Source organism: Capsella rubella, unplaced genomic scaffold (assembly GCF_000375325.1).
Source record: "Capsella rubella cultivar Monte Gargano unplaced genomic scaffold, Caprub1_0 scaffold_6, whole genome shotgun sequence".
Lineage (NCBI taxonomy): Eukaryota > Viridiplantae > Streptophyta > Magnoliopsida > Brassicales > Brassicaceae > Capsella > Capsella rubella.
Genome location: NW_006238918.1, coordinates 16,102,882 through 16,130,689, shown reverse-complemented (window position 1 = coordinate 16,130,689; position 27,808 = coordinate 16,102,882). Strand labels below are relative to the sequence as shown.

Here is a 27,808-nt window from a genome sequence, read left to right as displayed (position 1 = left end):
CTTTTTATTCATTTTTCAACTTCTCTGCATTTGATTGTTTCTCTGTATTAATAGAATGGTCCAAGTGACAATTATGGATTATGTCCTCGTCCGTTGACAAAATTCTGTAAGTAGAGAAGAGTTAACTTTAGAGTTTAAACAAAACAGAGGGAGTCTTTGACATATTATATTCTCTGATTGAATACAACAACACGAATCTTCCCAATGTGGCACATAAATACAGGTCTCTTGTCCGAACCAGAATATGTAAAGCAACATTATTGGAACCTGCAAGTCGCTAATTATATAGTTTATGCGTGGACCATACGTGGTAACAAAAGCCCACACAACTGTGTTTATAAACCTATTTTACATTTGCTCCGACTCTACTATTTTGAGGTAGAGGGAGAATCTTACTTTCTATGTTGCAACACGTAAAATGTGAAGGAAAGTTTTATGGATCCAATAATGTTGCGTGTGAGTTTTGTCCTGTAACAACAAATCAAAAAAGAAGGTTGCTCAGATTTAATCATTGAGGACAAACCAAGTCATACAATGCGATTTTGATGTTCAATTTGAAGAACAAACCTTGTCTTCTGTTAGGCATCACTGTGTCATGGTGTTTTACATCAGCTCTTTTGCATCTCTTATGGCTGAGCTCGCAGCATAAAGCGCTATTTTCTTAAGCTGCAATGCAGTGGGAAGATAAGTGAAAAGAGGTTAAGCTGAAACTAGATATTTTCATCTTCCAAAATGCTCCAGTTCCAATATGATTCATAATATTCAAAGATTACAGAATTATACTGAAGTGCACCTCCAACTTATCTTCGCTAGATCTGTGGTCTTTTGGTAATCTTCGGAACTCATGTGTTAGCCTAAGGCATTCTTCAACGCTTTCAGGAGCCACAAAGTCTAATGCCACCTTTATGCAAGACTGGAATACAGTTTGGCATTTATGACATTAACATTTCAAATTCATAAACTGTAGAAGCTTTTAATTGCTTTTTGCGGAAAGAAAAAACAGTTAATGAGCAAATTCAGACGCTTAACAGAAGGTACAAATTCTTGATTCATAAAGATGATATGTTGCATACCTGTTTATTTCTCACTTGGTGAGGACAACCTGCAGGTATGAAAACAGCTTCGCCTAGGTGTTGCTCAAAGGTCCATGGTTCTATATCTGCATATGAAATCACATATATCAAACGTAGCAGAGAAGGTAAGTCAGCTTGTAAAGCTTCATATAGTACAGAGTACAGACCAGAATCTTACCAAATTCTTCCTTTAGCTGTTTCTTCTGTCTTTCACTCAGGAACATAGTCTGGTCATGAATTGCGTGAATCACCTGAAATTAACAAAGTGCCACAAAATTTAGATTTCTCATTGCACTCATGACTATATCAAATACAAATCATTCACAAGAGATATATTCGAGTATACATACGTTGTTCACTGGTTCATTATTGGTGTGACAAAACTCATGCTGGTGCCTTTTCAAAAACTGGATAAGTTTTGGAACATCCTCCCTTCGAAAGATATCCCAGACAGCACCACCATGCACAGCCTCTGACCTCTCATTGGTATTGCCATCAGTTTCTTTTGAAGCATCCAGTTTCTGCTCTTGTATGGATTTAGCACTTGTATTCTCAGTCTCCAAACAGATGTCATTTTGATTCTCATCAGCAATAAATTCGTTTGTCAGCGTTACATCCAGTTTCTGATCATGATCTGACTCCATCGCAGTAGTGCAAGAATTTAAACTAGAAGACCTTTCCATCGGATCAGCTCTTTCGTTGGTAGTACAGTCACCTGAAAATTAAGACATCTTCAGTAATGTGTCTATTAAACACAAATGGAGGGAGCGTCTTACAGTACCATTTGCAACATCTATTTGATCAACTCTTTGGGAGCCCATCGGTCTTAAACTGCTACTTGATTGTTCTTCTTTAGCTGCCTTGTCCATAAAACCCTGTTTATCTTCATTTTTTTCTATCAGTGATTGGTCTTCAAGTTTGGTAGCTTCTGTCCCTTGACCACCATATTGTTTATGCAACTTGGTTTCTGCATATTTTTCCTGCTGTACTTTTATGTAGTCGTATACATGAGGAAGTATTTCCACTCTAGCTGTGTGTGTCAGCACGTTGACCTAATTCGAGTTCATAGAAGAATTAATCTCACAAGTAAAAGTAAGAGAGTATGATTACTCTCTAATCAGAGTAAAATCACCTCAGAAAGTACAATTTCATGGTTTAGGTAGGTTTATGTCTATGAATAATTAAGAAAGTAGGATAAAGAATTGGTGCACATACCGCGTCAGAAATATCACAATGTAGCTTTGTCACTGAATCTCCTCTACCAAGCTCATCAGGGAAACCATATGCAATGTATGTCTTGGGTCCAAGATCTGGCTTCAAGGATTTTTCTGGAAGTCTTGTAGCGAGATTTAGGATACCAGATTTTGGGTCAGTGTAATCAAAAAAGGGCAATGCAGCAATAAACTCAGCATTGTGCCTTGGAAGGCGCTGTTCAAATAAAGTTGATGGAGGCCAATCCTTTAATTTCAACATTTCTGGCCAACCGTTCCAATGTGTGCGGCCTTTTAAGTAGCCTTCAAAAAACTGATGAATATTTATTTCAACCTACAAGAGAAAGGGATGGTAATGAGTATACTTCTTAAAAGAAAAATGCATCAAGTATAAAAACACATAGAATGGGTTTGACTGACCTCACACCAGTCCAAGCAATCCAAAGCTCTCACGCTTTTCGCCTCCTCTTTACATTTAACCTTTGGATCTATTTCCCTACAAGCCCTCCACATAACCATCGGTTCCCAACTTAGTCCAGATGTCTTCTCGAGAACATTTCTGACTATCACAGGTTCTGCCCTCATCCAGTGCGACTGAAAATGAGCAATATCCTCTTCAGTTAGATCAACAGCATTTGGTGTGTATAAGAAGTTATCATGAGCATTCTTCCTAAACGCCGCCTGCCTTCTAGTAGAATCAGCATTAATAGTGCATACGGAGCATTCATGAGAAATATTCACATCCGATGGCCTAAACTGCAGAGTAACTTCCTCTGCATCTGTTATCATTTTTTTAACCCAGTCAGTTTTGCATAAGCGTCTCAACTCAAGTGTTGAAGTACCACAACCACCACACTCTTTCGGAGGGCATGGAATGTTTCCGCTTGAACTAAGCTTCCAGTTAGAGAAATCCACTGGAACTCCAAATTCATATTCAGTATTTATTCCCTCTTGATTATAGAATCCCTCTCTTAGTTCCTTGCAGCAAGAAAGACATATATCACATGCACATTTTGGGTTCGGGCAGCTTCTATGAAAATTGGCAATTGATGTGCGGCAGAGATCACTGGCGTACATTGATGAAGAGATTGTAAGCAACGAAGGAAATAGGTTGTAAACAAAGAATGTAACAGAGAGTTAAAATTCAAAGAAACAGATTACAAATGTGTTTCTATAGATGGCTAACCAAAAGGTTGTCATGTTTATTGAATATAAGGAGAACTAATGATACCCAAATGTATACTAAAAAGGTATATAACTCTTGCTACCTCGGGCATATGAGACTGGTAATGATGAAAACACCTCTGTGCTCACTGATTCACATGTGAGCTTATATGAGTTCAAATGAAAATACAAGAAAACGGAAAAATGTAGAAAGATTATGATCACCTACACATCAAGTCAATCTACACCAAATCATTCCTCTTTATTATTCTACTGATTTAACAATTTGATTGCTATAAGTGATGCCTACTCAATAATAACCTTGTCCACAGAAGCAGAGGTCTGAGATTGGCATCTTGAAGTAGGATCAATGAACCTTTCTCTGGAGGTAGTCTTTTGTGGATATATTTGATTGCAACTTGTCTTGCCTGAATTAGTTCCAAAGTCTGAAGCTTTGTTACTGAGACCACTATATCTTATCGGATGGAGGGCGGACCATCATACGCTTAAAAGACACCAAGACCATCTCATGGTCTAAAGTGTTTTAGATCAGTAAAAACTCTCCCCTCACTTCTTCACATGTGAAGATTATTTAAAATCAAATGACAAGATCATAACCTCATCAGTCACCCTACCAATCAAACAACCCTAGTTATTCCCCCAAATCATTCCTTTTTTATTGTTCTACGGCAGAGTAACTTCCTCTACATCTATTATTCTTTTAGATGAAAAAAAAACAGCCAAGCAGTAAGGGAAAAGAAGAAAGCAAAGGAGACCACCGAGATATGAAAAATTACCAGTAAATGCGTTCACTTAGATCAAGTTTGCACCTAGTAATATCAGATTCTGTAACAGGGATTCCTAGAATAAAACAGGTTCGTGCGTGAGTGAATAGTAGAAACAGGAACAAATGGAGAGGACAGCACAAGTGAAGAAGAGTGAAGACATACCTCTAATTGTTGTTTCAATCTCTAGTTCACGGTTCTGCTCAGTATAAATATCCTTTAGAACTGGGAGAACTTTATATAGTAAGTACTGCAACTGCTTGAACTTGACATTTGTATCTTTTTCAGTTCGAGGCTGAGATTCGTAAAAATAGAAATAAAAATCCAAGATCGCATCCAAGTAGAATCACAAGAAAATAACAGTGGTCTCAAGCTAGCCCGCCCTTACCTTGACAACCAAAGGCAAACGTAAACAAGCTCTGCAATTGCAATTCTTCATACAGAAGGGACAAGCAGCTCTAACTTGTTCATCAGTTCTATCTGAATACCTATTGAGATTCATTCAAGATAGCTAGTTGAAATCAAAACTCTCCTGACACTGCTGTTGATTATTGTATTATATAGTGAGCAAGCAGTAAGTAGTTACCATCTCTTGATGCAGTCATAGCAATACTTCTTGTTACACTCTGAACAGAAGATGAGATCAGTCTCACTCGTCAAGTTCTTACAATGATGACACGTCAATCCCCCAATCTTTCTGGTTCCATCACACTTAATAAAATCCTGAAAACAAACAAAAACATATTATTCTCATTACAATTCCTCTTTCAATTCTCACCATAGCTAGAAAATCATATAATCTCCAAATACAAGTAACCTTATGGGGAGCAGACATGTCTCCTTGAACAGATTGATTTGAAAATGAAACCTCTCCGTCATCAATTTTTCTTCTTCCCCTTCCTCTCCCTCTCCCTCTCCCTCTCCCTCTTCCTCTTCCCCTTCCTCTTCCTCTTCCTCTCCCGATTGGGCCTTTGGAGACAACATCATTCTCTTCAGATCTCACGTCGTCGAGTAACTCGTCGGAGTCTCCTGATCTAATCCGCTTCCCGTTCCTTTCCTCCATACTCGATCCGCGGCAAAGAAGCGAGCGACCACAACAGAAGTGTTTATTATTTCACTGAGCTATCGATCGGCATCGCTGCTAGTGCTTTGCATTGGGAGGATCATAAAGGTCAAAGGGGAAGGTGACGTGGCAGAAATCCAGATGTTCATACGGCTTTAAAGTCTGATCGGATGGCTACCTCGTAATCCGTACGTTATTAACTAAGTACAGTATAATAACTAAGATGTTTCCTTACTTTTTATGAGTTTTGACTTTTTTACCTTCGTTTTCTTTTTACCACATTTAACTAGAGCTGTCAGTTACTGTTAGGGCCCGCGGATTAAAACCCCAATCCGCTTTAAAAATTTTGCAGTCTAACTAAAATCTATTTGTCTATTTAAATATTTAACTTAATTTTTAAAGATAATATTTCATATTTATGACTCTATGTCTCTACTATGTTTATTTGTGTTTTGTCGATACATTAGAAGATTTTTTAAAAGTTTTTTGGTTTTGATATAGGAGATATACAAAAGTTTCTCTAATTGCTTATTAATTTTATTATTATACTTTTTTGTATATTGGTAGAAATATGATTTGTGTGATATAAGGCTTGATTTTTTTTCTTTTTAATAAAACATTAAATGGGTCTGTAGTGTGGTAATTTTTAATTAGTAACACTTGTCACTAGTGACTTGTTATTTGTTCTTATAAGTTGTATACACTAATAATCAACCTAAAATAATCTTTTAAATGAAATAATTAGAAAATTTTAATTTTTACTACTTATAGTATTAATTAAATTAATTTTAATTTGTTTTGTTCTTATTAAATAAAAGACCGCGGGTTGAATCGCATATTCGCATAAATGAAGCTGGTTGGATTAGAAATCTGAATTTTATGACTGCAGATCAAAGCGAGCGACCCGCTAAAACCCGCATAAAGCATCGCGCTTAGGCTGAAAATCCGCGAACTAATCCTAATTCACAGCTCTACATTTAACCAAGTTTTTCAAAAAACGGTTAAATGGTTTTGTTTCAACTTTTTAACACTCTTAAATGGGTTTTGTCTTGGCCTTTTGGGTCAGACAATTCATGGGCCATTTTTCATATTTTTTTTTCTCGTTTCCTTAACCCTTATTATAAAATTACTATGGCACTAACTTTTTCATGATATATGTAGTGTAGTGTGTAACCAACTGGGCCTTAACTGGGCTTCTAATGATATATAATTTCTCATGGTATATATGATTCCTTAATATCAATTGCTATAGCAAAATGGTTCTATGGTCTAGCGGTTAGGACATTGGACTCTGAATCCAGTAACCCGAGTTCAATTCTCGGTAGAACCTTCTTTTATTTTTCTCCAACTCCGGCCACGCTCTTTCCCCGGCGATTTATGAATGAACCCTAATTATATCGCCGGCCAGCAACAAGTTAGCTTCTACGCCAACTCTTTCTTTTTTTTTTTTTTTTGGGGAATGCAGAATCCATTGCTTGATTCTGGTGAAACAATGGAGATGGCCACTGTACAGAAAATCGAGGAAACAGTGAAGGGTATACTCAGAGAAGCTGATATGGACCAAATGACCGAGTTCAAGCTCCGAATCGACGCTTCTGCTAAACTTGGTTTCGACTTATCTGGGACGAATCACAAGAAGCTAGTCAGAGACGTCATGGAGGCTTTTTTGTTATCGGCTCCCGGTGAAGCCCCCGTTGAGGAGACGGTGGCTCCGGCGCAGAATGAGACAGGTTCTGGTGTTGCCGCTTCCGTTGGTGGTGAAGATGAACGCTTTATTTGTAAGGTTGCCACTTTGCTTATTTTTCTGCTCTAGGTTTAATTCACCGTATAGAGTAAAGACTTATGATCATCTTGATCTTGAATTTCAATTATCACTGTACAAACTCAGGCTAATCACTTTCGAGTTAACCTCTGTGGGAGAGAAGCTCTGTTATATTCAAGTAGTGATGTTTTTTTCTGGAAATTGGTTGTCTTAAACTGTAGTTATCGGAGAAGCGAAATGCAACGGTTCAAAAGTACAGAGGCCAAGCATTTCTATCCATTGGTTCTCAGGAAAATGGAAAGGCTTTTAGAGGTAATCTGAAACACACTTGATTCTGAATGCGATAAGTACTTTTGATTGGTTTCAGGAAGCTAGTTTTGGTTCTTGTTGATTTGTATTGTTAGTGTTTCCACTGCTAGATGTTTCTATAAGATTTGATCTTTTGCTCTTTTAAGGTTCTCTAATGGGGTTATGCAAAACATTTCATTCCTCTGCCTATATCCGTACTTACAACATTATCTTATTGACTTCTTGCTGCAACTGCTGTGCTGAAAAAGCTTTCATGTTTCTTCTCTATCAGGAGTACATTTGTCAACTAACCAATGGTCTGTGATCAAGAAGAATTTCTCAGCAATAGAAGAATGTATTAAGCATTGCCAATCAAAATCAAAGTATGAATATTACCTTATTACTATAAAGATTCATGTTCCTTATCATTGTTCTCAGTGTTTATCCTCACAAACATCATTGTGGTACTTTACGGTCTAGGTAGCAATGTAGGCCACTTATCTTGCTATTAAACATTATGCAGATCTGATACAACACAAAATGGAGATACTTCTGAGGCTGTGGATAAGAACAGCTCTCACGGGGTTTCTCTTATCAAGACTTCACGATTTGATGGGAAGGGTTATCATTCCTGGGGATTACAGATGGAACTCTTTTTGAAGCAATTTAATCTCACTTATGTACTCTCTGAACCTTGTCCCGGTATTGGTAGCTCTCTAGGCTCTGAAACCAACCCCAGCGAAATAACTCAAGCTGATGCTAAGAGAAGAAAATGGTTGAGAGATGATTACCTGTGCTACAAATACTTGTTGAACTCCTTGTCTGATCATCTATACCGTCAATACTCGGAGAAATTCAAGCATGCCAAAGAATTGTGGGACGAGTTAAAGTGGGTCTACCAGTGCGAGGAAACCAATTCAAAGAGGTCACAAGTCAGAAAGTACATTGAATTCAAAATGGTGGAAGAGAGGCCGATACTCGAGCAATTTCAAATGTTTAACAAGATTGCGGACTCCATAGTGAGTGCTGGTATGTTTCTTGATGAGACATTTCATGTGAGTACCATCATCTCCAAGTTTCCCCCGTCGTGGAGAGGCTTCTGCACCAGGTTAATGGAAGAGGAGTTTTTACCAGTCTGGATGTTAATGGAACGAGTAAAAGCTGAGGAAGAGCTCCGCAGAAATGGAGCACAAGGGGTTACATATAGGCCAGCCGCAGGCTCCTCTCAGATGGAAAGGAGACCTTGTCTAGGAACAACACATCGAGCATCCCAGAACATAGGTTGGAAGAGGAAAGACCCCGAGAGAGACGGGAGAGTCATCATCGTCTGTGACAACTGTGGGAAGAAAGGACATCTCGCAAAGCATTGCTGGGGTAATAAATCTGATGATAGAGCTTCCGGGAAACCAAACAGGATTAACTCTTCAGTCCCTGCACCTGTGGATTCAGAGGCTCAAGCATCAACCAACGATGATGATAAAGTGTAGATGATTAGTGAAGTCAGAATGTTTAAGTTTCTGGATTGAATGAGAGTAAAGTTCATTTCAGGAGGATCAGCCTCATCTTTATCACATTAAGTCATCAGCCAACCAAACCCTTCACAGATATTCTTAGAATACTGATGATTCAGAATTCAGAAGCAGTTCTTCAGTACCTTTGTTTGTCTAATTGTCTCAGCTTATTCATATGTCTGGCCTGATGATAGTAGATTTATAACTTTATATATAGTTCAGGACACTGAATTGTATAAAGGGATTACAGAGAGATGGAAAATATATTAGGTATGGCCTGATTTAATGTAAAGATAACTTTTTAATGAATGAGAATTTTTTTTTAAAAACTACTTCTTAAATCTTATTTGGAAAGAACAGAAATCTAGAAGAAGAATTGTTCAAAACCTGATTTTCATACAAATACAGCTCTTGATTACTCAGTAGACCAACACCAATTGAGATCACATCACATGCTTAACAAATCTTTTAGAATTCACGACCAAAAATCACACTGATACATTATGATGTAAACCTCTAAAGCAATAGAAAATTTCCAATTTTATTTTGTCTTTTACACACTTAATTTACCGAGGGTTCAACTCAGTAATTGTAACAGTATTCAGAGACGCAGTACTACTTGTGTGATTGTTGTCTCTCGACGATGGTTCTACAACTCCTGAGTAGAAAGCGGGTTGCAAGGGTCTCGGTAAAGTGAAAGAATTTGCATTGAGCATTGCAACAACAGATGCCATCGTTGGTCTACTCCCTGGACTCTCCTGGACACACAACAAGCCAATGTGGATGCATTTCTTGATCTCATCACTTAGACCTCTTTTTCAATCAAACTTGGATCCACAATGTTCAACACTTCTCCTTCTCTCCAGCTTTTCCACACCTATTTACATGTAAAGACGATATATGAGTTGAAGAAATGTCTAAGTCTAGAGTAAAAAAAGATAAAACAATGATATTTTCACTTACATAGCTAAGGAGGAATAGTGAGCTTTGTTCTTGTGGAGACCAATTGTTTTTCTTACCTTTAATGATCTCAAGGACTAGTACACCGAAGCTAAACACGTCAGTTTTCACTGAGAACTGCCCACTCATTGCATACTCTGGAGCCATGTAACCGCTGCAACCACGAAATAATTCTATGTTTTTTTGAATTCTTTTTTAAAGAATTGATAAAACTACTACATAAGGATACTTTTTATTTTGGCAGCTTACTAAGTTCCTGCAACTCTGCTTGTAAACATGGTCTGACTAGTTTGGTCCGTATTAAACAACTTTGCCATTCCAAAATCCGCGATTTTCGGATTCATTGCATCGTCCAAAAGAACATTACTGGCTTTCATATCTCGATGAATAATTTTGAAACGAGAATCTTCATGGAGATAAAGAAGACCTCGAGCAACACCTGAGATGATCCTATAACGTGTTCCCCAATCCAAGATCGTTCTCCTATTGGAATCTGAGAAAGAATAAAATTTGGATCATTCACTATATAAGTAATTAAAGATTGAGACGTTTGTGTTAAGGTACCAAATATGAACTTTTCGAGGCTTGTGTTCTTGAAGAACTCATAGATGAGAAGTCGTTCTTCTCCTTCCAAACAGAAACCTAAAAGCCTAACAAGATTACGATGTTGAAGTTTCGCGACCAATGAGACTTCGTTTACGAACTCATTGTCTCCTTGTCCTGATTTCATTGACAATCTTTTCACAGCTATCTCTTCTCCAGAATCGAGAACACCCTGGTGATTATTAAAACATACGTAAGAGAGATCTAATCATCTAATCACCCAAAAGAGTGTAACTAAATTCATAAACATAGTAAAGATCAGTTAATCAATCTTGTAACCTTATAAACTGCACCGAAGCCACCTTCTCCAAGATGGTTGTTTGGAGAGAAGTCATTAGTTGCTAATCTCACGGTATCAAAGTCAAGTTGCAATAATTGTGCATCTTTTAACTTAGGGTCTTGGACAAATGTGCCTGATTCAAAAGGCAATAAAACCAACTTAAGGGTCTATCGAGAATCTAGTTTTTCAACCTTGTAGACAAAAACAAAAAGTTCAACCTTTATGTCTCTGTTTTTGCTTTCTTCTATTCCTTGTCAGAAAGAAGTAAAGAGAGACTACGATTACGACAAAGCCTATAACAGAGCAACCAGTGCCCATAATGATTTTTACTTTGTAATTAATTCCTGCCAAAACAAAACTGTTAGGAACAAGAAAGTAGTTGAAGATTAAAAAAGCTAATAATAAACGCAGCTTCTATACAAGTAGCCAAATTCAGAGTGCTCTGTATTCGCATAAATTTTCAATAAACATATTAGAGATAACTTGAGGAGCAAGCCGCATCTCAGTTCAATAACACATATTGCTCCTCAAGTTATCTCTAATAAAAGTTATAAAACACGCCATTTTCTGTAATCTCAATTTTAGGTTACAAAGTTTGATAAACTCAGTACTCTGTTTTTTGAGTACTATGTTTGATCACCAAGGTAGTTTAGTACTCTGTTTTTATTTTTTAGGTCTAACAGATTATACAAGGTTTTCAAATCAGACTCATACTGGGATTTGACTAACCTCTCGCTCTAAGCCTCAGGCAAGGATTGATGTATCCGTCTCCGTGGTAACCCTCAAGACATGAGCACCGGTGTCCTGCATATCCATCGGGGGTGTCAACATGTGCACAGGTTGTGTTCTGTGCGCAAGGGTTGTTTTTGCAATCTCCCTTTAGCCACCAACCTAACCGAACCCGTTCAACCTCCATCGCTACCCCTGTATTCACACCTACAGAATCGAAAGCTATGGAAGAAAACAACAAACTGCAAGTGCTTTTCCTCAATTCCTCCATACTGAAAAACCTAGCTGGATAGGTCGATCTAGTATCTAAAGAAACACAGTTTATATTTCCCGTGGAACCACAGCTGTTCAGTTTAAGCACATTCTCCCAGTACACTCGACCTACCGTGCAACCGGTTTTAAACACACATTCCTCCATCAAGAAATTATTCTCCGACGTCGGTGCGAAATGCGCGCCGAAAAGCGGAGTCATGTCTTCTATCTTCCGAGTACAATTGTGTGGAAAGCCGACGAATATACTGTTGTCCGTCACGTTTTGGACGGAAAACTCTCCGATCTCCGCTCTTTGATCCACCGCAGAGCAATTGAATCGAATCGGGCAACCAGAAGAAAAACCAAAAGGGATATGGCAGAGTCAATCTACCGCATATTCCGTTACAAGTTTCGGAAGAAGAAACTCGTCGGAGAAACACGATTATGATCAATACCAAACTCAACTTATGAGAAATCATCACTATCATAGTTGAATGTTGATTGAATCGATCTCAACATTAATCACCTTCCTGTAAGACACAAGCTGAAACCTCACATTAATGGCCACCGTGATGATTAATTAATCACCTTCTTCCTCTATGCGCTTTCTCTTCGTCTGCTAGCATCTCTTTGTTAATCCGAGAAATAGCTTTGAAGTTATCAGTTCTCCGGCCAAGAAGTCAATGTTGATGAAGAAATCATCCGTTCCATTTTTTAATGAGTCTTTTGGGGTTTTGAATTAGTCCCATTTAGCCGACAAAAAAAAAAAAAAAGAATTAGTCCCATTTGTTGAAACAATCTCCTAGATTGTAGGAGTCAAGTCAACTAGTTACTCTATTATTCAATCTCCGTTTCCATTAGAAGATATTTGTTGTAGCTGTGTTATTAGATATGGCTATAGGACCTTTTTCATGTAGTTCTGTTGCTTGTAGTGGTAGACTATTTGTTGCTGTAAGTTTTTCGTTATAGGTATTGTATGATCAAATTCTAGATGCTAAAAACTCAGCATTGATTTTGGAATGAGGAGCACTCAAACTCAAATATAATTGATGTAGAGAGAATGAAACAAGAAGATCACTTCTTCAAGTTTAAGAACTATTTATGATGCTAATTTACTGGGCGTGATTATTGAGCAGCACAGCGTCCTTCAAAACGTTCTTTATTAGTTGAATGCTGTTATTTATTTCACATAATCTAAGAAGATTAGCATTCATCTTTGGGCCGAGTGTCATGGCCCAATAAGCTCTACCTACTCTCCAACAGTGTCTAATTTCCATGATTTTGGTATCCATATCAGCTGTTTAAGGACATTTATTCACAGAATGTGAAGGTATCTTTATCAATTGTTACTGGCTTTTTTTTTTTTCAATCTCTAATTTGAAATTATTGGCTTTGGGACATATTCTTGAATCTAAATTGATCAAAGTTCTTTTTTCCACTTTTATGTCCCTCTTTTTTCTTCTTATAATTCAAATGAGATTCCTCTTTTATATGATCTGTCTTGATTCCCTCCAGTTACGTTCTTTGTGTTTTTGAATCTGATAAGTGGAGAGGAGGGATAACAAAGGAGACTGGACATGGAAGAAAGTTCCAAAACAAAGTGGCTCAGAGTCTGAGGATAAAATCTTTAAATGTTCTTTGGAACCTTCACTTTCATTTCTTTAACACTTTTTGTTTCTTGACTATGCTCTTTCAAATCGACTCCGTTACATTACAAAACTGTCTTTTGGGCCTTTGTGCTCTCTCTTAATTTTCTCTTGTTATATTACTCGTTTCTTTGTCAGAAGTCAGAACAACAACAATATCTATGCAAAATTATAAAACAGGTTTTTATAAAAATATCTATAATCTTTATAAACGCAATTTCATTATTTCTATATATTTGTTTGGGCAGAAATGTTGTCTTGATTGAATCAAGCTTCCTTTCTTAGAAAACAGAAAGAAAAAAAGAAAGAAATGCATCTCCTCTTACAACGTACTTTTAATTGAAACTAGCAAATTTAAAAGTAAACTAAAGCTTTAAGGCACATGCACATGTTGGTATGCAATTAACGTGAAAGCATGCATGTGTATAAGTATTTTTAACCAATATGTATTAGATATTTAGATGTGTCTCATACATTGATTTTGCTTTGTTCGTAATCTTTTTTTTTTTCTGTGCAATAATGCATAAATAAGTTAGCCAGCTTGCAGATTGCAATTTGACTGCGAAATTTCCCCACTTCCATAACTATCTATATTGTATGTGACATCAAATCATTTCATTATGACGAGCGAACTCTTTTGACACATATCTTTGTCAAGTTTACTCTGCTTTTATTTTATTTGGTCGCCTGTTTTGCTTGAAAAGGTCAAGAAACGCTTTACTCATTCCGATATTGATTAGTATTACAAAAAAAACTTTAAGTTGGATACATTTTACCAAATGTACATTACCACTGCTTTTCATCATTCAATTGCTTTGGAGTTTGGAGATAAGTCAAATACAGTGACGATTAACTAATTCCCTAAACGATGTATCTAACATTTTCTTATAGCCTAAAACCACATCAAGCTAGCTTATTTGGTGTTACTTTCCTTATTTTCTTTGGACCCCATTGTGTTCTTGTCCTGTCAAGAACCACTTCAAGACATCTCTGGTCTGTCACATTAAATTACTCATCACGAGTAGTTTTAAACTAGCTACCATTTCGATAGACATGTATCCATGTTTAAAAGTACCCAAAAAGAAGGGTGACTTGTTGGAGGGTTTGAAAAGTTGATGGAGCTCCAAAGAGAAGTTCTCCAAGTGGCTCATGTTTCTTCAGGTTACTTAGCTTTCATGATCCCTTCTTCTCATTAATAATATCTTTTGTTGGTTCCCTATTTTTTCTCGTTACCGGAAAGTTACATGTTACGTTGTTTCTTTCTTTGCCACGCCTGATTTGAATTAAAGGCTCTCGACTGACCAAAACATACAAACCCGACTTTTGCTAAAGCATATACCTATAGTCACTTTCCGGCGACTTTTCTTTTTATTTTCTTTTTCTCTTTGTTGAAACCATAACAAATTTCTAGAAAATATACAAGAAATTCTTACTTGGAAAAATATATAATTAAATACCACATTGGTAAACTAAAATATATATATTTTGTTTGTTTTAAAAAAAAATACAGACAGTAATTTATGTGTTATATGTTTTCTTTTCAACTTTGTTTTATTTTTTCTCTTTGGCTCTCAACTTGTTTCTTTATGATAAAAGACATATATTTTCTTTGTTGTTCCTAATCTTTATTGTCTTTAATTTTGAAAATGCCCTTATTTTACTTAATTTGTTGAATTAAATACTTCTTTTTATTGCCCTTTAATATGATCCCTGACTCCCAAATCTACACGAAACACTAGGAATAGAGAGAAATTTAAAATACCACAGATAAAGACAGAGCATAGAAACACTTGTAGACATATAAAACACACACACCTCATTGGAAAGAAGAGCAAAGAGAGAGAGAGAAAGATCCAACTTCCACAATAGAACCATGGAAGCTGAAAAAGAAACTGAACAAGAAGGAAACATGACAGCAATGAAACTACCGACGTTACCAATAAAACCCAACACTCATAGCCACTCTATGTCCTCACCTATTCACAGTTCCATAGCAGCTTCAGTCCCATTCAGCTGGGAAGAAGAGCCTGGCAAACCCAAGAAACACTCTTCTTCTTCATCTTCATCTTCATCTTCTTCTTCTTCTTCATCCTCTTCCTCACCATTAACTTCTTATTCGTCATCTTCTCTTCAAACCCACAAGTCCTTGGAGCTACCACCAAGGCTACTCACGATTGAAAAAGATGGAGGATTAGTTACGAAACTGCAATCTCCCATCACAGTCTTTGATGGACCTTATAGCATCACGAGATCAAAAAGGATGGATTCACCTTCCTTTAGGATGATGGTGAAAAACAGTGGTGACTGTTATGGTTCTTTCAGGAGTGACATGAATGGTGATTTAGAGGATGTAGAAGAAGACTTTAAGCAGCAGGACACGAGGAGTGACTCTGTGGCTGTTGTGAAGAAAAGAGGGAGATTAGGGTTTTTTGGGTTTAGGAGGAGGAGAGCACTGAAGGGGAAAACAGAGTTTGGTAGAGGTAGTTATGTGTTTCCATCTTCCGAAGACAGAGAGAGTGAATATGGCAGAAACGAAGAAGAAGAAGGAAAAGAAGACAAAAGCTTTGGTTATGTCGATGTTGATGGTATTGGTAGCAGCCAAAGCAGCAGGTTTTGTGAAGCCAAGATCTCAAGCATTAGCAGAACAGGGAGCTTCTCTACTCTTCCTGCACCATCTCCTACTTCTTCAAAGTCTCACTTTTGGGTAAGTCCTCTGTTTTATGTTCTGTTTCTACATATTACTTGTAAAGTCGCAACAAATGTTCGAAAAATCAGTAGGATGGAGTCGACTAGATCATATGATTAGCGTTACTAGATTTGCAGAAATTATTCTTGAAAAATAATGGATGGGACGCTCTTTGTGATTTGTGTGTATACTATATAATAGTGTTTATATACATACATATGTGAATAATTATATCCTAAAAATATTAGCACTTAACATTGTTTTGTTGTGGTTGGGATCAGACGAATGTGTATGCAGGACTAAAGCAAGTGGTTCCATGGAAGAACAAGAAGACTACAGTTTGAGATTATGCCCCTATCAAAGATTTCTGAAAGACACAACACCAAAAATCAAGAAAGCTTCTCTTGTTTCTACAAAGTTTCTTCAAACTTATATTTATGATTTTCTTTTTCAATATTTCCAAGAAAATGACATGACCAATTAAACTAAAATCATTATGAAGCCTAGTTTATTTTTTTCATGCTTGTTGATGTTGTTGTGCTTGTAATGTTTGAATATTCTTGAAACTTTTGTAAAAAGAAACAGAAAATCTTACGATGGATATATGATCATGGTCCAAAGGGAAATTTTATTAGAACTTAACACGAAGTGTTTATTATTGAAATTATACAAATACTATTATTTAATTTGATAAGTTACTTAGAAAGCGACACGAAGAGAACGAGGACCAAAAATTACATTTTTTTTTGGTTAGTTCAAAGATTTCAAGAAGCATTCAAGAAAATTGAAATGATCTTTATACATTTTACTAGTTTTAAACGACACCGTTTCGTCATAGTAATCCATGTGAACAGCTGAATCCCCTACACGTGTCAGTTAGAGTTATTTGACGGATGGTGGAGAATTATTTGATATCCACGCAGCCACATGTTCTCGGTCATCCCTTTGGAATTGAGAAGGCCCCAAACAAGCAATTTGACGTTATGGTACTTTCCATATTTGGGCTAATTTAAACATTCATTTGGCCCACTCTAAGCCCGTTGATATGTTGTAAATTGTAAACAAAGCAAAAATATTAATTTCGATTCTAGGGCTATTGCTTAATTCTATCACTCATTGTTTGACAAAAAAAAAAAAAAACTATGAACTATCTTTTGCAGTGCTTAATTACATGATTCACGTATCTTTTTTTTTTTAATTAAGGTTTTAAACTTTAAGTGCTACACTTTACAATTTAAGGTTTTAGCTAGTTAGATGAATAGTTGTATACTCTAATTGTTTTAACCTCCAATTGAAATGGAAATATCAATATATGTACTGTTGTATGCTAAATATCAACTACTTGATGATGATATAACCTTTTTTTTTTGTCAATCGATGATGATATAACCATGTATTAAAAAAAGAGAGAGAATTAAAAGATAGTCAAAACAAACACACCACTAAAATGCCCATAAAAGTGAAACCCAACACTTCTAAACTTTAGCCTCAAAATTATTCTCTCTCTCTCTCTCTCTCTATCTCTAAGTCATCTCTTTGAACATCAAGGTCAGTTCATCTTCTTCCCTTTTTCTCTTATCTCCTTGTTTCTTCTGCAAATTATACTTTCTCTATTTCTTTTTTTCCTTTTTAACTTTCTTTTGCTTTTTGATTTATGTGTTTATTAGGGTTTCTTTTTCTTTATTTCTTACTTTTCAAAGGGTTTACTTCTTTCCACCTTCTGATTTCTTTGAAAATTTTGTCCCTTATTTAAAAGTTATGTCTGGCTTTTTAGAGATCAGCTCCTATAACACCTTTTTATTAGTTTCTTGCTCGATCCATACGTTAGAAAGTGATTCTTTGTTCCTACTCTCTCAGATCCTTTATTGATTGATCTATATCGCCAGTATAGTACTACACATAGTTCCATGTATATAAATCTCTAATCTATGCATAGTTGGTTCATGGACTTCAACTTTTTATTTTCTTTCAATGATTAAGTTTTATTCATTTATTTGTTTGTGGTTACTTTTTTATAAGTTCTACTTTTGTTATCATGCTTTTATATGCTTCATTCAATGGGTTGATCATACATGCTTATCACAGGGATTTATTATAAACTGTAATTGAAGCTCACATCATGGACCATCATCAGTATCATCACCATGATCATGATCAATACCAACATCAGATGACGATTACTAACGATATCCCCTATAACACCATCGTCACAACACAACCACCACCACCTACAACAACAACAACAACAGCAACCACAATGATAATGGATGATGAGAAGAAGTTGATGACGACGATGAGCACCAGGCCACAAGAACCAAGAAACTGTCCAAGATGCAACTCAAGCAACACCAAGTTTTGTTATTACAACAACTACAGCTTAGCACAGCCTAGGTACTTGTGTAAGTCTTGTCGGAGATATTGGACTGAAGGTGGTTCTCTCCGTAACGTCCCCGTAGGCGGAGGTTCAAGAAAGAACAAGAAGCTTCCGTTACTACTTCCAAATTCCTCTACTTCTTCTTCCACCAAGAATCTCCCAGATCTCAACCCTCCTTTTGTCTTTACATCATCACCATCAAACCCTAGCAAGACCCATGATGATAATAATGAGCTCAGCCTCTCATTCTCTTCCCCTATGCAAGACAAGCGAGCTCAAGGGCACTACGGTCATTACACCGAACAAGTTGTGCCGGGAGGGCAGAACGGTCTTTTCCAAGCTCCTATGGGAATGATTCAGTTTCGTCAAGAATATGATGATCATGACAACCAAAAAAAGAATCTTGGGTTTTCACTAGACAGGAACGAGGAAGAGATTGGAAACCATGATAACTTCGTTGTTAACGGAGGAGGAAGTAAGATGATGTATCCTTATGGAGGTTACGAAGACCATCATCAACATGTGAGACACGATGATGGTAATAAGAAGAGAGAAGGTGGTTCAAGCAATGAGCTATGGAGTGGAATCATCCTAGGTGGTGATAGTGGTGGACCAACATGGTGATATGATGATCATATTCATATCGTCAAAAGGACAAGATAATAAAAGACAAAAACAAATAGTTAACGAGTAAAAATAATATGTACTGATTAGATTTGGAATTTTCAGACCCGGAAGAGTCGCCTTGGGAGGAGCATGATGATTCTTCTTTCCACTTTTTATAAATTCCTCTGTTCACTTTCTTTGTCTTTTGTCTGATGGAGCCACTTATTTGGCTTTTAGTTTGTTTCTTTAGGACCCTTCTTTAAGTTTTAACACATAAAATGTCTAGTGCCTATTATTGTATATATATAGTCTTACATCATATCATATCATGCATCTTTTTGTTTGATAGAGATGATGAATCAATTAGGTTTATGTATTAAAGTAATTTTCCGGTGATTCACGTTAATAAGTACGTGAGACATTTTGACTTTTCTTTAAATTTTGAGACTATATTTTTTTTCTTTAACTTCGCGTAAACATGCATATGGTCCGAAGTAAACTTGGCAACAATCGTCTGAATAGAAGATATAGATCATATTTATACACGGATGAGTAGTTTAGTTTCTAGATCCAACATGGCTGCGATTTAGCTGCTCAGTTCAGTTTATGTGAGACTTATCTCGAAAGCAAAGTCTATTTAGGAGACTAATATAGTTAAGGAGTTCCACTGTCCACAAACAAGAATTGCGTATTGAATACAACACGACCTTTAATATTAAATCATCTGCAATGTAACATAGTATTCTTATTAAAAAAAGACACGACAACATACCTGCTCCAACTAAAGACTATTCCATTCACAAATCGTTTTCTTTAATAACCCACTGAGATTCTCTATTTCTATTTGATTTACTTTGTTTTTTTTTCTCATGAGAAGACCAAAGACGACCCCTGTCTTTTTTTGCATTTTAATCTTTAACTAAACAGAAACAGAAATATTTTTAAAATTTTAGTTTTAATATTATATAGTACTTATTCAACTATTTTCACAAAAAAAAATAGTGGCATAAATAGTTAATATATTTTGTTAAAATTTAACCTTTTACAAAATGGTTAGCTCTATATAACTTTTTACAAACAAATGAAAAAAAATAAATCACGAGGAACATATGAAGACAAAACGTACGTACGTGAAAGCATAAGGAATATATATTGAGGCAGCTAGCGTAGTTTGATTAAGACCAGAGCAGCAAGTTGGTGTAGTGATGCAGAGGAGACTGGAGAGCGATTGATACAAAAGCATACGATATCAAGAATCTCAGTATACTAGTGGCCGGCTGGTACGTAATACTATAGATAAGGTATAAACTCGTTTGATTTTGGGTTTCGGCCTTCGGGTTCGCTTCCACGTACAGGTCCTTTGTATAAAAATGTCGAGCTAGTTTGGGGAACTCTTTCGACGTCGTTATAGCTCTCTACACTTCAAGAGTTTTACGAACAGCATACTGGACTTTTAATGTGTGACATGTTCAAATTAGCTGGCTCATTTTGTGTACTAAAGCCTCCTGATTATAGTTTTAATTAAGGCCCAAGAAAGCCATCTAACTAACATAATACTGAACATAGAAAGCTTTTTATGGCTTTGCCTCGCCGATAAAATATAAAAGCATCTCTCAAAATATAAGAGATTCAAGATTTGGATAATGAGATTAGACTAAAAAAAAAAGGTAAGCCTGCACTGTTGGATTTATTTTAGCCTATTAAGGTAGGGCTAGTGGGCCTTATAAGAATAATCCAACGCCCAAAGAGATATGCACCGGCGCCACTGCCACGTAGTTAATTCTTATGATTCTAGCTACTAGCTTATGGTTGTGGAGTTATTAATGTATTTGCATAAGTCAGATTAGCGAACGACTCTCATTTAATGAAAGGAAAAAAAATTATCGACTTGTCAATATGAGAGATTTTTAGAGATTGTTAAAAATAATTTTAAATTATTAATCAAAAATAATAACTACATCTTCTTCATTTTTCTAAATATGTTTTTGAAACAATATAAAAATAATCAAAATTTCAAATGCGAAATGAACAAAAAGTAGAAGAAAGAGAGTTGGAGACAAAAGGAAGTAACGAGATAATCATATAGTAGGACGTATGACTTTTTTATGCCACTAAAAAATGTTGTGTCAGCAAAATCCGAAATAATGCATGAGAAGTTGAGAACATAAGTCAAGACCTTATTTAGTATCCATAATCACATTGAAAAATCTTCCTATTTTTTATATCTAACTTAAAACATAAATAGGGTTATTTGCAAAAAGTGAAAACAATGTTTTGATTGGTGTAAATTATTATTAATTTATTATACGGTCATTCGATATAATGGTGAATAGAACAAAATAAAAGTTTCCTATCATATAATGCAATCAACATTTGCATGCCGAAGGTATGAGTTTTTTCGTTTGCGCAATATAAAACAAAATCTTTATATATTATAAACAAAGTTTATTTCAATCATGACCTAACTCCAACACGATATAGATATTTAAAAACTAATTCGATGACGATAAGACCAAAAAAGAAAAGTAAAAACCGCTCTTCTTATCAAATCACCCAACAAAGAAAGGTGATAAGCTGAAGGGCACTTCATACATACATCTTCACAAGACCCAATAGGGATACCCGAAGAAGCTCAAGTTGTATAAATTTTTCTTCTTTGTACTCTTCGATTCATTTCGGACCGCACAAATATGATTTTTTAAATAAACATATAAATAAAAATCTTGTTTAGTGATAATATATATAAGTGCCTCCACTTAGGGCAAAGATAATATTTTGATAAAGTAGGTCTCTTATAATTTGGGGCACACTTAGTGACCTAAATTAAAGTTAGGTTATGTCAAATTTTCTTCTTATTGGTTTGTGTGTTTATATATGACTATAGTACCTCTCAAGAATTGTAACTTTTGATATGGACATTATTAAAAGGTAGTGCAAGTCAAACGTGCCACTTTCATATATAATAACTTGCTGCATGTATTATATAGTGATTTGAATTCGAACTTTGTTGCATGGAAAAAACAGAATAATTAATAATAATGCAACCAAGACTAGTAAAGTTATTTCGTCATACAGTGAATTCTCTAATGAGAGAAAGGAATATGCGAAGGCCTTTATTTGCTTACGACAATCCACTTTTCATGTAACGTGAAATTATGTACGTACGTACGTACGCAATACACACGCAAACGCTTATATATGTTTGATATCACTGAGTGGCTATGCATCAGTAGTGCATGTAATAGCTAGTAATCTAATTTGTTTGATTCTAATTGATGTTTATTTTATAATTTTGTTTATTCCTTATGTTATTCGAAATGAAAAAACTTAATACCGTGTAAAGAGCTAGCTAACATTTTGGTTGGTGGAACTTGAGTAATGAACCACTCAATCATAGATTCATAATTCGATACCAATCAAATTTATGATGAGTTAGTCTATATATAAACAAAATGATCGATTATGAGTATTTTATATGAAAATGAACTTGCAATATAACTATAGCACAAGATAGGTTTGATTATAGATTTATACATAAACACTAAAAACCAAAAAATGGGTAAAAATATTGGATCGTTTTAAAATGAGTAATTGATGTATATAAATCGAAACTTCTATATCTTGGGATATTAAATTTTATGACGTTGCAGTGAAATGGATGGATGTACGAAGGCAGGTTTCAACATCAGTACTTATGCGATGACGACTTTGTAGCACAAAAATTTAACTAATTATATAAGATTTCAATTAGGCCACTTCATAGCTTTTTTTTGTTTGCACATCAAAGTGGGAGAGAGTGATCAATAATATATATATTAGCACATTAACAAATAATATTAGTTCATCACTTCAAAAAAAAAAACTTCAAGAACTTTGGGAAATAGTATATACCCTCTATATATGTAACACTCCAAATTGCCATTGTTCATAAGAAACACACATTCAAAACATTCTTAACCAAAACATTCATAACCAAAACATTCATCTTTGTTTGGAGGTTTTGGGTTAACAGTTTAAGATTCAAGTTCTTGGGTATAATAAGATGGCATCACAAGAAGCAGGGAAACTAGAGTGGAGGATAAGTGTAGACAATGGGACAACAGAGAGATTGGTTCCTCGAGCGGGACTAAGTGAAAGGATTTTCCTTTGGCTAAAGGATTTGGTAATGAAGGTTATCGTGGAGCGAATCACAAGTTTTATGAGGAAAGCTTGGAGGATTGGGGCAGATGATCCGGCCAAAGTGGTACATTGTCTGAAAGTAGGACTTGCACTTTCATTAGTCTCAATCTTTTATTACATGAGACCTTTGTATGATGGTGTTGGAGGAAATGCTATGTGGGCTATCATGACTGTTGTCGTTGTCTTCGAGTCCACTGTTGGTACGTAAACTAAATTGGCATTCAAAAGTTTGCAATCTTCTTCTTTTTATAACGAGTAAAATTGACCTTATAACGTATGTATATGTGTCTGTGTATCTCCATGTACAACAGGAGCAACTTTCTCCAAATGTGTAAACAGAGTTGTGGCAACTATATTAGCTGGATCACTAGGCATTGCTGTTCATTGGGTCGCCACTCAAGCAGGGGAAGCTGAAGTTTTTGTGATTGGATGCTCTGTTTTCATCTTTGGTAATGGCCAAACCCCTAAAAATGATCAGTCTTTTATCGTACATAACACAAAAGAGGATCCATCTTTATTAAATTCCTCTTTGTGGGTTTGATCCTTGCAGCTTTCACAGCTACTTACTCGCGGTTTGTGCCGTCATTCAAATCCAGATTCGACTATGGAGCAATGATTTTTATCCTCACATTTAGCCTTGTCTCAGTAGGCGGTTACAGAGTAGATAAGTTGGTTGATATGGCTCAGCAAAGAGTATCAACTATTGCAATTGGAACATCTATCTGCATTATCATTACTGTCTTCTTCTGTCCCATTTGGGCAGGATCTCAGCTTCACCGTCTTATTGAACGTAACCTTGGAAAACTTGCTGATTCATTAGACGGTAAGGGGATTAGATGACCAAATTTTTTATGAAAGGTTCAGCATTAGCAAGTGCGCTGATTATTATTAAAACTGCAGGCTGTGTAGAACAGTACTTCAAGGAGAACGAAGTCTCGACGAATAGAAATGAAGATGAAGACACTAACTTGAAATTGCAAGGATTCAAATGTGTGCTAAACTCTAAGGGAACAGAGGAAGCCATGGTAAGTTAACAGATTATCTATGGGGATAACGAAAAAAGTATTATCTGATGTTTATTCACTTTCCGGTTCTTTTTTGTTTTTCTAATGTTTCAGGCGAATCTAGCCAGATGGGAACCTGCACATGGAAGCTTTAACTTCCGGCATCCATGGAAGCTATACGTGAAGATAGGGGCTGCTATGCGCAGATGTGCTTATTGCCTTGAGAATCTTAGTATCTGCATCAACTATGAAACAGAGGTAACCTTATAATTTTTATCGTAGTTTTGAAAGAACTAACTTTTAGAGGTTGTGAAACTAAAACTAGTGTCTTCTGCTTCCACAGGCAACTGACCAGGTTAAGAAGCATTTCGGGGATGCTTGTATGAAACTGAGCTCAGCTTCTTCAAAAATCTTAAGAGAATTAATGGAAATGATAAAGAACACGAGAAAATCATCAAAGATGGATTTCCTGGTGTTTGATATGAACTCTGCAGTACAAGAGCTTCAAGAAACGTTGAAAACTGTTCCAATTGAGACAAACAAACCTGAAGAAGTTCCAAGTGAAGAGGAAAACAAAGGAGAAAATGAAGATAAAACCATGTCGATGAGCCTACATGAAGTCCTTCCAGTTGCCACTTTGGTTTCGTTGTTAATCGAAAACGCAGCTAGAATTCAAACAACCGTGGAAGCAGTCAATGAACTGGCGAATCTTGCAGATTTCGAACAAGATTCAAAAAAGAAAACAAGAGACAACAAAACTAAACAACCACCTCTGAGTTCCTAAAGCACTTTCAATTACATATCGAAAACTCAACATACATGAAGATTTTAAGCGGAGTTTTCATGTATATATAAGCCATGTAGTATATGAAATTTGCTTCGATCCGTAACAGAAGTTTTATCCGGCATGGTTTTAAGGCCAACAAAAGCAAGTCATAGAATCAATTATTGACAATGCTGAAATCCAAAATGAATCTAGAGAATCTTTATACAATGTCACAATAACAAACAAGAAATGACATCGAGGGTAAACTACGATCATGACTAAGCATTAGCCAGTCTTATGTACTTTTCCACGAACATAATAGAATCTATGTTCATTTGGAAACGCTGGAGTCAAAAGCTTTCCTTTTCCTCTTGAGGGTTTTAAAGCCAAGGTTCAGAGCCAAATCCTCAACGGGAACCTTGATGACGTCGTTTCTAACACCGATATCAGTAGCATACCTGCTCATGCAATACATCCCAGCAGTGACAGTTGCTACACCAACAGGATTAGGGATCAACAATGCGAGAGGTGAAGAGAGGAGTGCAGCTAGAGGAGCACCAAGAATGGAGCTAGCTTGACCGCTTCTTCCAACCCCGTTCTTATCCAGAATGAGCAGCCCTGTCTTGCAGTAGAGAGCAAAATCTTCACAGTTATTTTGGAAGATGTCGTAGTTACCAAATCCGTTTTGGAGAAGGTGCATTGCTCTGTGGATGACTGTTTGAAGAGGGTCAGATGGAGCGGTTGTGCAAGTCCCACCACGTAATCTGGAGAGGAAAATCGATGAGCTGACTCCATATTCGAAACGGTAGAGTGAACCCTTCTTGAGGAAGCAGTCAAGGCAAGAAAGAACTACTCCACTCTTTGGTTGTTTGTATCCACAGTCAGGAAATGTAGGGCAAGGGGCCTCTGAAGACACATTAACCTCTGAAACTGAAGAAGACGAGGACGGAGAAGAAGAAGAAGCAGCGAGTGTGGAAGATACCAAGCTTTGCTCAGGTTTGAAATGAACCACTTTGCAACCACCAACAAATACGCCTACAAATGTGGAAGATTCAGAAGAAAACAAAATGGTTTCATTCAGTTGAAATGTCAACAAAAGCAATCACAATCTATTTGCTACCACCATTGACCAAGAGTGAAACCAAAGAAAACAGAAGAAGAGACCCTACAAAGATCCGTTGCTATAAAGTCAATAACTTCGGCATGAGGAGAAAAACCAAACAGAGATTAAAGATGACAAAGCTAAAGACTGTTTCTTTCTTCCTCTGTACAATGAATGATGAAAAACCTAAAATTGAGGAAAAATGATGATTCACACAAAATGCATCAAAACCCAATTGATGATGATATCATAAAAGGAAGAACCAAAGCACCGTGGTGAGAATAGGCGAAGACGGCTCGGTAAGTGTAGATGTGATCACCAGGTTTAAGCTCGTCTCTCTCAACCTTGTTCGTGATTACACCCATTGCTTCGTTTCTCTCTCTCTCTAAAAAAATATTAATACTAAAGCTTCCTCCTTTGCTTCTGGAAATTGCGGTAAGAAGGAAGGAGATTCTCACGTCAGCGGCGGAGATATGATTCGACGATCAAAACTGTAGCCACTGTCGAGAACCAATGATGACGTTACGGAATCTTTTGACGGCGTCAACTGTTAGATGACGACGAGTACGATCGCTATGGTTGGTAATGGGCTTTGGCAACATATGATGTTAAATTAGCTGTTCATGAATCTGCTCTACGGCCCAAAAACCAAAATTTGGCACTGTCACATGTAAATTTGTTTAGTTTAGCTAATCGAACCTATAGTTAATTAAACTCATTGACATCTATTTTCATTGATTAAATATGAATATGCACAAGGCATCTAATTCGCTCAAGGGAATATGTATAAATAATCAATGATTGTAAAACTTTAATCATCATAAAGCTATCTTGTTGGTTATATAGTTTGTTAGAAGTGAGTATATTATAAAAACATATATAGAAAGAGAGAGCGTGGTAGTAGTGGAGGTAGAGAGGAGGCAGATGCAATAATGGAAGAAACTTCGAGGAACATCACTTTTTTATTTATCGGATATAAAAGGAATAATTAATGGGTGGGTGTGGTACAATAAGGTATATAGGCCGTATAGGCTGCAAATTTTCAGACAGGCACTCTTACTGACAGATGTTTCAATGGTTGTTCAAAGTCTTAAATCATTTGACTTTTTGCTTTGATTAGTTTACTAAGGGGGTGTTATTCAATCTTGTATTTTAATTGATTTGTATGTATTTCAAAATCTAGCGTTATTTAATGATGTATTTTAAAAACCACAATAAAATCTGCTGTTATTGGATTTAACATTTGGTGGATGTATTTTAAAGGACTTTAAAACCAGCGTTATTCAATTTTTAATGGATTTTATTTGATTTAAGATTTTAATGTATTTTACATCTAAAACACGTACAAATGCAATCCTAACATTTTTCAAAGTATTTCATCTCTTTTCAGACCAAAGTAAAATCTTCTCGACATCACTCTCCCAAACCTAACCGAGTCGATCACCTTCACCCACAAACCCAACAACATTTGGATGTCTGCTACCTATCTACAATGCTCTTCCGCCGGTGAACAGAGCCGAAGCAGAGAATGAGTTGGGTTAAGTGAGCTAGGTTGAAGGGACATGGATAACCTGGAAAACAAACCGAGAGAGATTGGTTAGATAGGTTGTTAACCTCTGAAAATGATTACATTTACAGTGAATTAAAACTATCTAACTCAACGAAGAGAGAGAGAGAGAGAGAGAGTGAGAGAGAGAGAGAGAGAGAGAGAGAGAGAGAGAGAGAGAGAGAGAGAGAGAGAGAGAGAGAGAGAGAGTAGAGAGA

The 27,808-nt window shown here is 36.3% G+C and overlaps 7 protein-coding genes, 1 long non-coding RNA gene and 1 other non-coding gene across 12 annotated transcripts in view; 5 read left to right on the top strand and 4 right to left on the bottom strand.

Moving 5' to 3' along the window:
• Positions 1-7: 7 nt before the first annotated feature.
• Positions 8-5,476, bottom strand: LOC17881740 (lysine-specific demethylase JMJ25). 4 transcript variants are annotated; one of them, XR_002833539.1, is made up of 16 exons: positions 5,051-5,476; positions 4,820-4,956; positions 4,622-4,721; positions 4,399-4,528; positions 4,246-4,309; positions 3,553-3,597; positions 2,705-3,350; positions 2,289-2,618; positions 1,855-2,125; positions 1,424-1,788; positions 1,252-1,324; positions 1,074-1,159; positions 794-913; positions 568-666; positions 397-468; positions 8-104 (listed from the first exon to the last, which is right to left on the bottom strand). XR_002833539.1 is itself a non-coding variant. In XM_023781645.1 (15 exons), exons 1-14 carry the CDS (start codon positions 5,294-5,296, stop codon positions 604-606), a joined length of 2,676 nt encoding a protein of 891 aa, XP_023637413.1. In that variant the 5' UTR covers positions 5,297-5,476; the 3' UTR covers positions 134-468; positions 568-603. The 4 variants fall into 4 exon arrangements, 2 of the variants coding, with proteins under 2 accessions (XP_023637413.1, XP_023637414.1); XR_002833538.1 differs by lacking the exon at positions 8-104 and adding an exon at positions 134-267; XM_023781645.1 differs by lacking the exon at positions 8-104 and having other exon boundaries at positions 134-468.
• A 1,078-nt stretch (positions 5,477-6,554) lies between these two features.
• TRNAQ-CUG lies at positions 6,555-6,626 on the top strand. The gene has a single exon. It is a non-coding gene; the product is annotated as a tRNA-Gln (tRNA).
• A 13-nt stretch (positions 6,627-6,639) lies between these two features.
• LOC17883118 lies at positions 6,640-9,162 on the top strand. The gene is made up of 4 exons (XM_006287465.2): positions 6,640-7,079; positions 7,280-7,370; positions 7,639-7,729; positions 7,870-9,162. Exons 1-4 carry the CDS (start codon positions 6,678-6,680, stop codon positions 8,831-8,833), a joined length of 1,548 nt encoding a protein of 515 aa, XP_006287527.1. The 5' UTR covers positions 6,640-6,677; the 3' UTR covers positions 8,834-9,162.
• A 198-nt stretch (positions 9,163-9,360) lies between these two features.
• Positions 9,361-10,823, bottom strand: LOC17882412 (putative receptor-like protein kinase At4g00960). Its single transcript, XM_023781610.1, is given in 6 exon segments — positions 9,361-9,674; positions 9,677-9,734; positions 9,821-9,971; positions 10,067-10,300; positions 10,393-10,592; positions 10,700-10,823. Coding segments are annotated over 5 exon segments (849 nt in total). The 5' UTR covers positions 10,548-10,592; positions 10,700-10,823; the 3' UTR covers positions 9,361-9,423.
• Positions 10,824-15,100: 4,277 nt separating this feature from the next.
• On the top strand, positions 15,101-16,581 carry LOC17884640 (uncharacterized protein At4g00950). Its single transcript, XM_006288180.2, has 2 exons — positions 15,101-16,031; positions 16,295-16,581. The coding sequence occupies exons 1-2, from the start codon at positions 15,201-15,203 to the stop codon at positions 16,355-16,357; spliced, it is 894 nt and encodes a 297-aa protein (XP_006288242.2). The 5' UTR covers positions 15,101-15,200; the 3' UTR covers positions 16,358-16,581.
• Positions 16,582-17,469: 888 nt separating this feature from the next.
• LOC17882635 (dof zinc finger protein DOF4.1) lies at positions 17,470-19,345 on the top strand. Its single transcript, XM_006288299.2, has 2 exons — positions 17,470-17,561; positions 18,099-19,345. The coding sequence occupies exon 2, from the start codon at positions 18,133-18,135 to the stop codon at positions 19,009-19,011; it is 879 nt and encodes a 292-aa protein (XP_006288361.1). The 5' UTR covers positions 17,470-17,561; positions 18,099-18,132; the 3' UTR covers positions 19,012-19,345.
• Positions 19,346-22,936: 3,591 nt separating this feature from the next.
• Positions 22,937-25,066, top strand: LOC17883593 (aluminum-activated malate transporter 10). The gene is made up of 6 exons (XM_006290065.2): positions 22,937-23,372; positions 23,484-23,621; positions 23,723-23,995; positions 24,073-24,197; positions 24,291-24,434; positions 24,520-25,066. The coding sequence occupies exons 1-6, from the start codon at positions 23,036-23,038 to the stop codon at positions 24,958-24,960; spliced, it is 1,458 nt and encodes a 485-aa protein (XP_006290127.1). The 5' UTR covers positions 22,937-23,035; the 3' UTR covers positions 24,961-25,066.
• Positions 25,067-25,114: 48 nt separating this feature from the next.
• On the bottom strand, positions 25,115-26,745 carry LOC17881270. Its single transcript, XM_006288412.2, has 2 exons — positions 26,316-26,745; positions 25,115-25,977 (listed from the first exon to the last, which is right to left on the bottom strand). Exons 1-2 carry the CDS (start codon positions 26,407-26,409, stop codon positions 25,274-25,276), a joined length of 798 nt encoding a protein of 265 aa, XP_006288474.1. The 5' UTR covers positions 26,410-26,745; the 3' UTR covers positions 25,115-25,273.
• A 578-nt stretch (positions 26,746-27,323) lies between these two features.
• Positions 27,324-27,808, bottom strand: part of LOC111830138 — a 1,334-nt gene continuing 849 nt past the window's right edge. Inside the window, exon 2 of the long non-coding RNA XR_002833509.1 lies at positions 27,324-27,615. This is a non-coding gene — a long non-coding RNA (uncharacterized LOC111830138). The remainder of the gene's footprint in view (positions 27,616-27,808) is intronic.

Bases quoted from the DNA above. Each gene is read 5' to 3' on its own strand.
- LOC17881740 (XM_023781645.1), bottom strand. From the start codon at position 5,296: ATGGAGGAAAGGAACGGGAAGCGGATTAGATCAGGAGACTCCGACGAG. The intron at 4,310-4,398 runs GTATGTCTTCAC...GTTTTATTCTAG, and splicing joins GATTGAAACAACAATTAGAG to GAATCCCTGTTACAGAATCT. The intron at 1,325-1,423 runs GTATGTATACTC...TGTTAATTTCAG, and splicing joins ATAATGAACCAGTGAACAAC to GTGATTCACGCAATTCATGA.
- LOC17883118 (XM_006287465.2), top strand. From the start codon at position 6,678: ATGAACCCTAATTATATCGCCGGCCAGCAACAAGTTAGCTTCTACGCC. The intron at 7,080-7,279 runs GTTGCCACTTTG...CTTAAACTGTAG, and splicing joins ATGAACGCTTTATTTGTAAG to TTATCGGAGAAGCGAAATGC. The intron at 7,371-7,638 runs GTAATCTGAAAC...CTTCTCTATCAG, and splicing joins AAATGGAAAGGCTTTTAGAG to GAGTACATTTGTCAACTAAC.
- LOC17884640 (XM_006288180.2), top strand. From the start codon at position 15,201: ATGGAAGCTGAAAAAGAAACTGAACAAGAAGGAAACATGACAGCAATG. The intron at 16,032-16,294 runs GTAAGTCCTCTG...GGTTGGGATCAG, and splicing joins CTTCAAAGTCTCACTTTTGG to ACGAATGTGTATGCAGGACT.
- LOC17882635 (XM_006288299.2), top strand. From the start codon at position 18,133: ATGGACCATCATCAGTATCATCACCATGATCATGATCAATACCAACAT.
- LOC17883593 (XM_006290065.2), top strand. From the start codon at position 23,036: ATGGCATCACAAGAAGCAGGGAAACTAGAGTGGAGGATAAGTGTAGAC. The intron at 23,996-24,072 runs GTAAGGGGATTA...TTAAAACTGCAG, and splicing joins ACTTGCTGATTCATTAGACG to GCTGTGTAGAACAGTACTTC. The intron at 24,435-24,519 runs GTAACCTTATAA...CTGCTTCCACAG, and splicing joins GCATCAACTATGAAACAGAG to GCAACTGACCAGGTTAAGAA.
- LOC17881270 (XM_006288412.2), bottom strand. From the start codon at position 26,409: ATGGGTGTAATCACGAACAAGGTTGAGAGAGACGAGCTTAAACCTGGT. The intron at 25,978-26,315 runs GTGCTTTGGTTC...CCACATTTGTAG, and splicing joins CTTCGCCTATTCTCACCACG to GCGTATTTGTTGGTGGTTGC.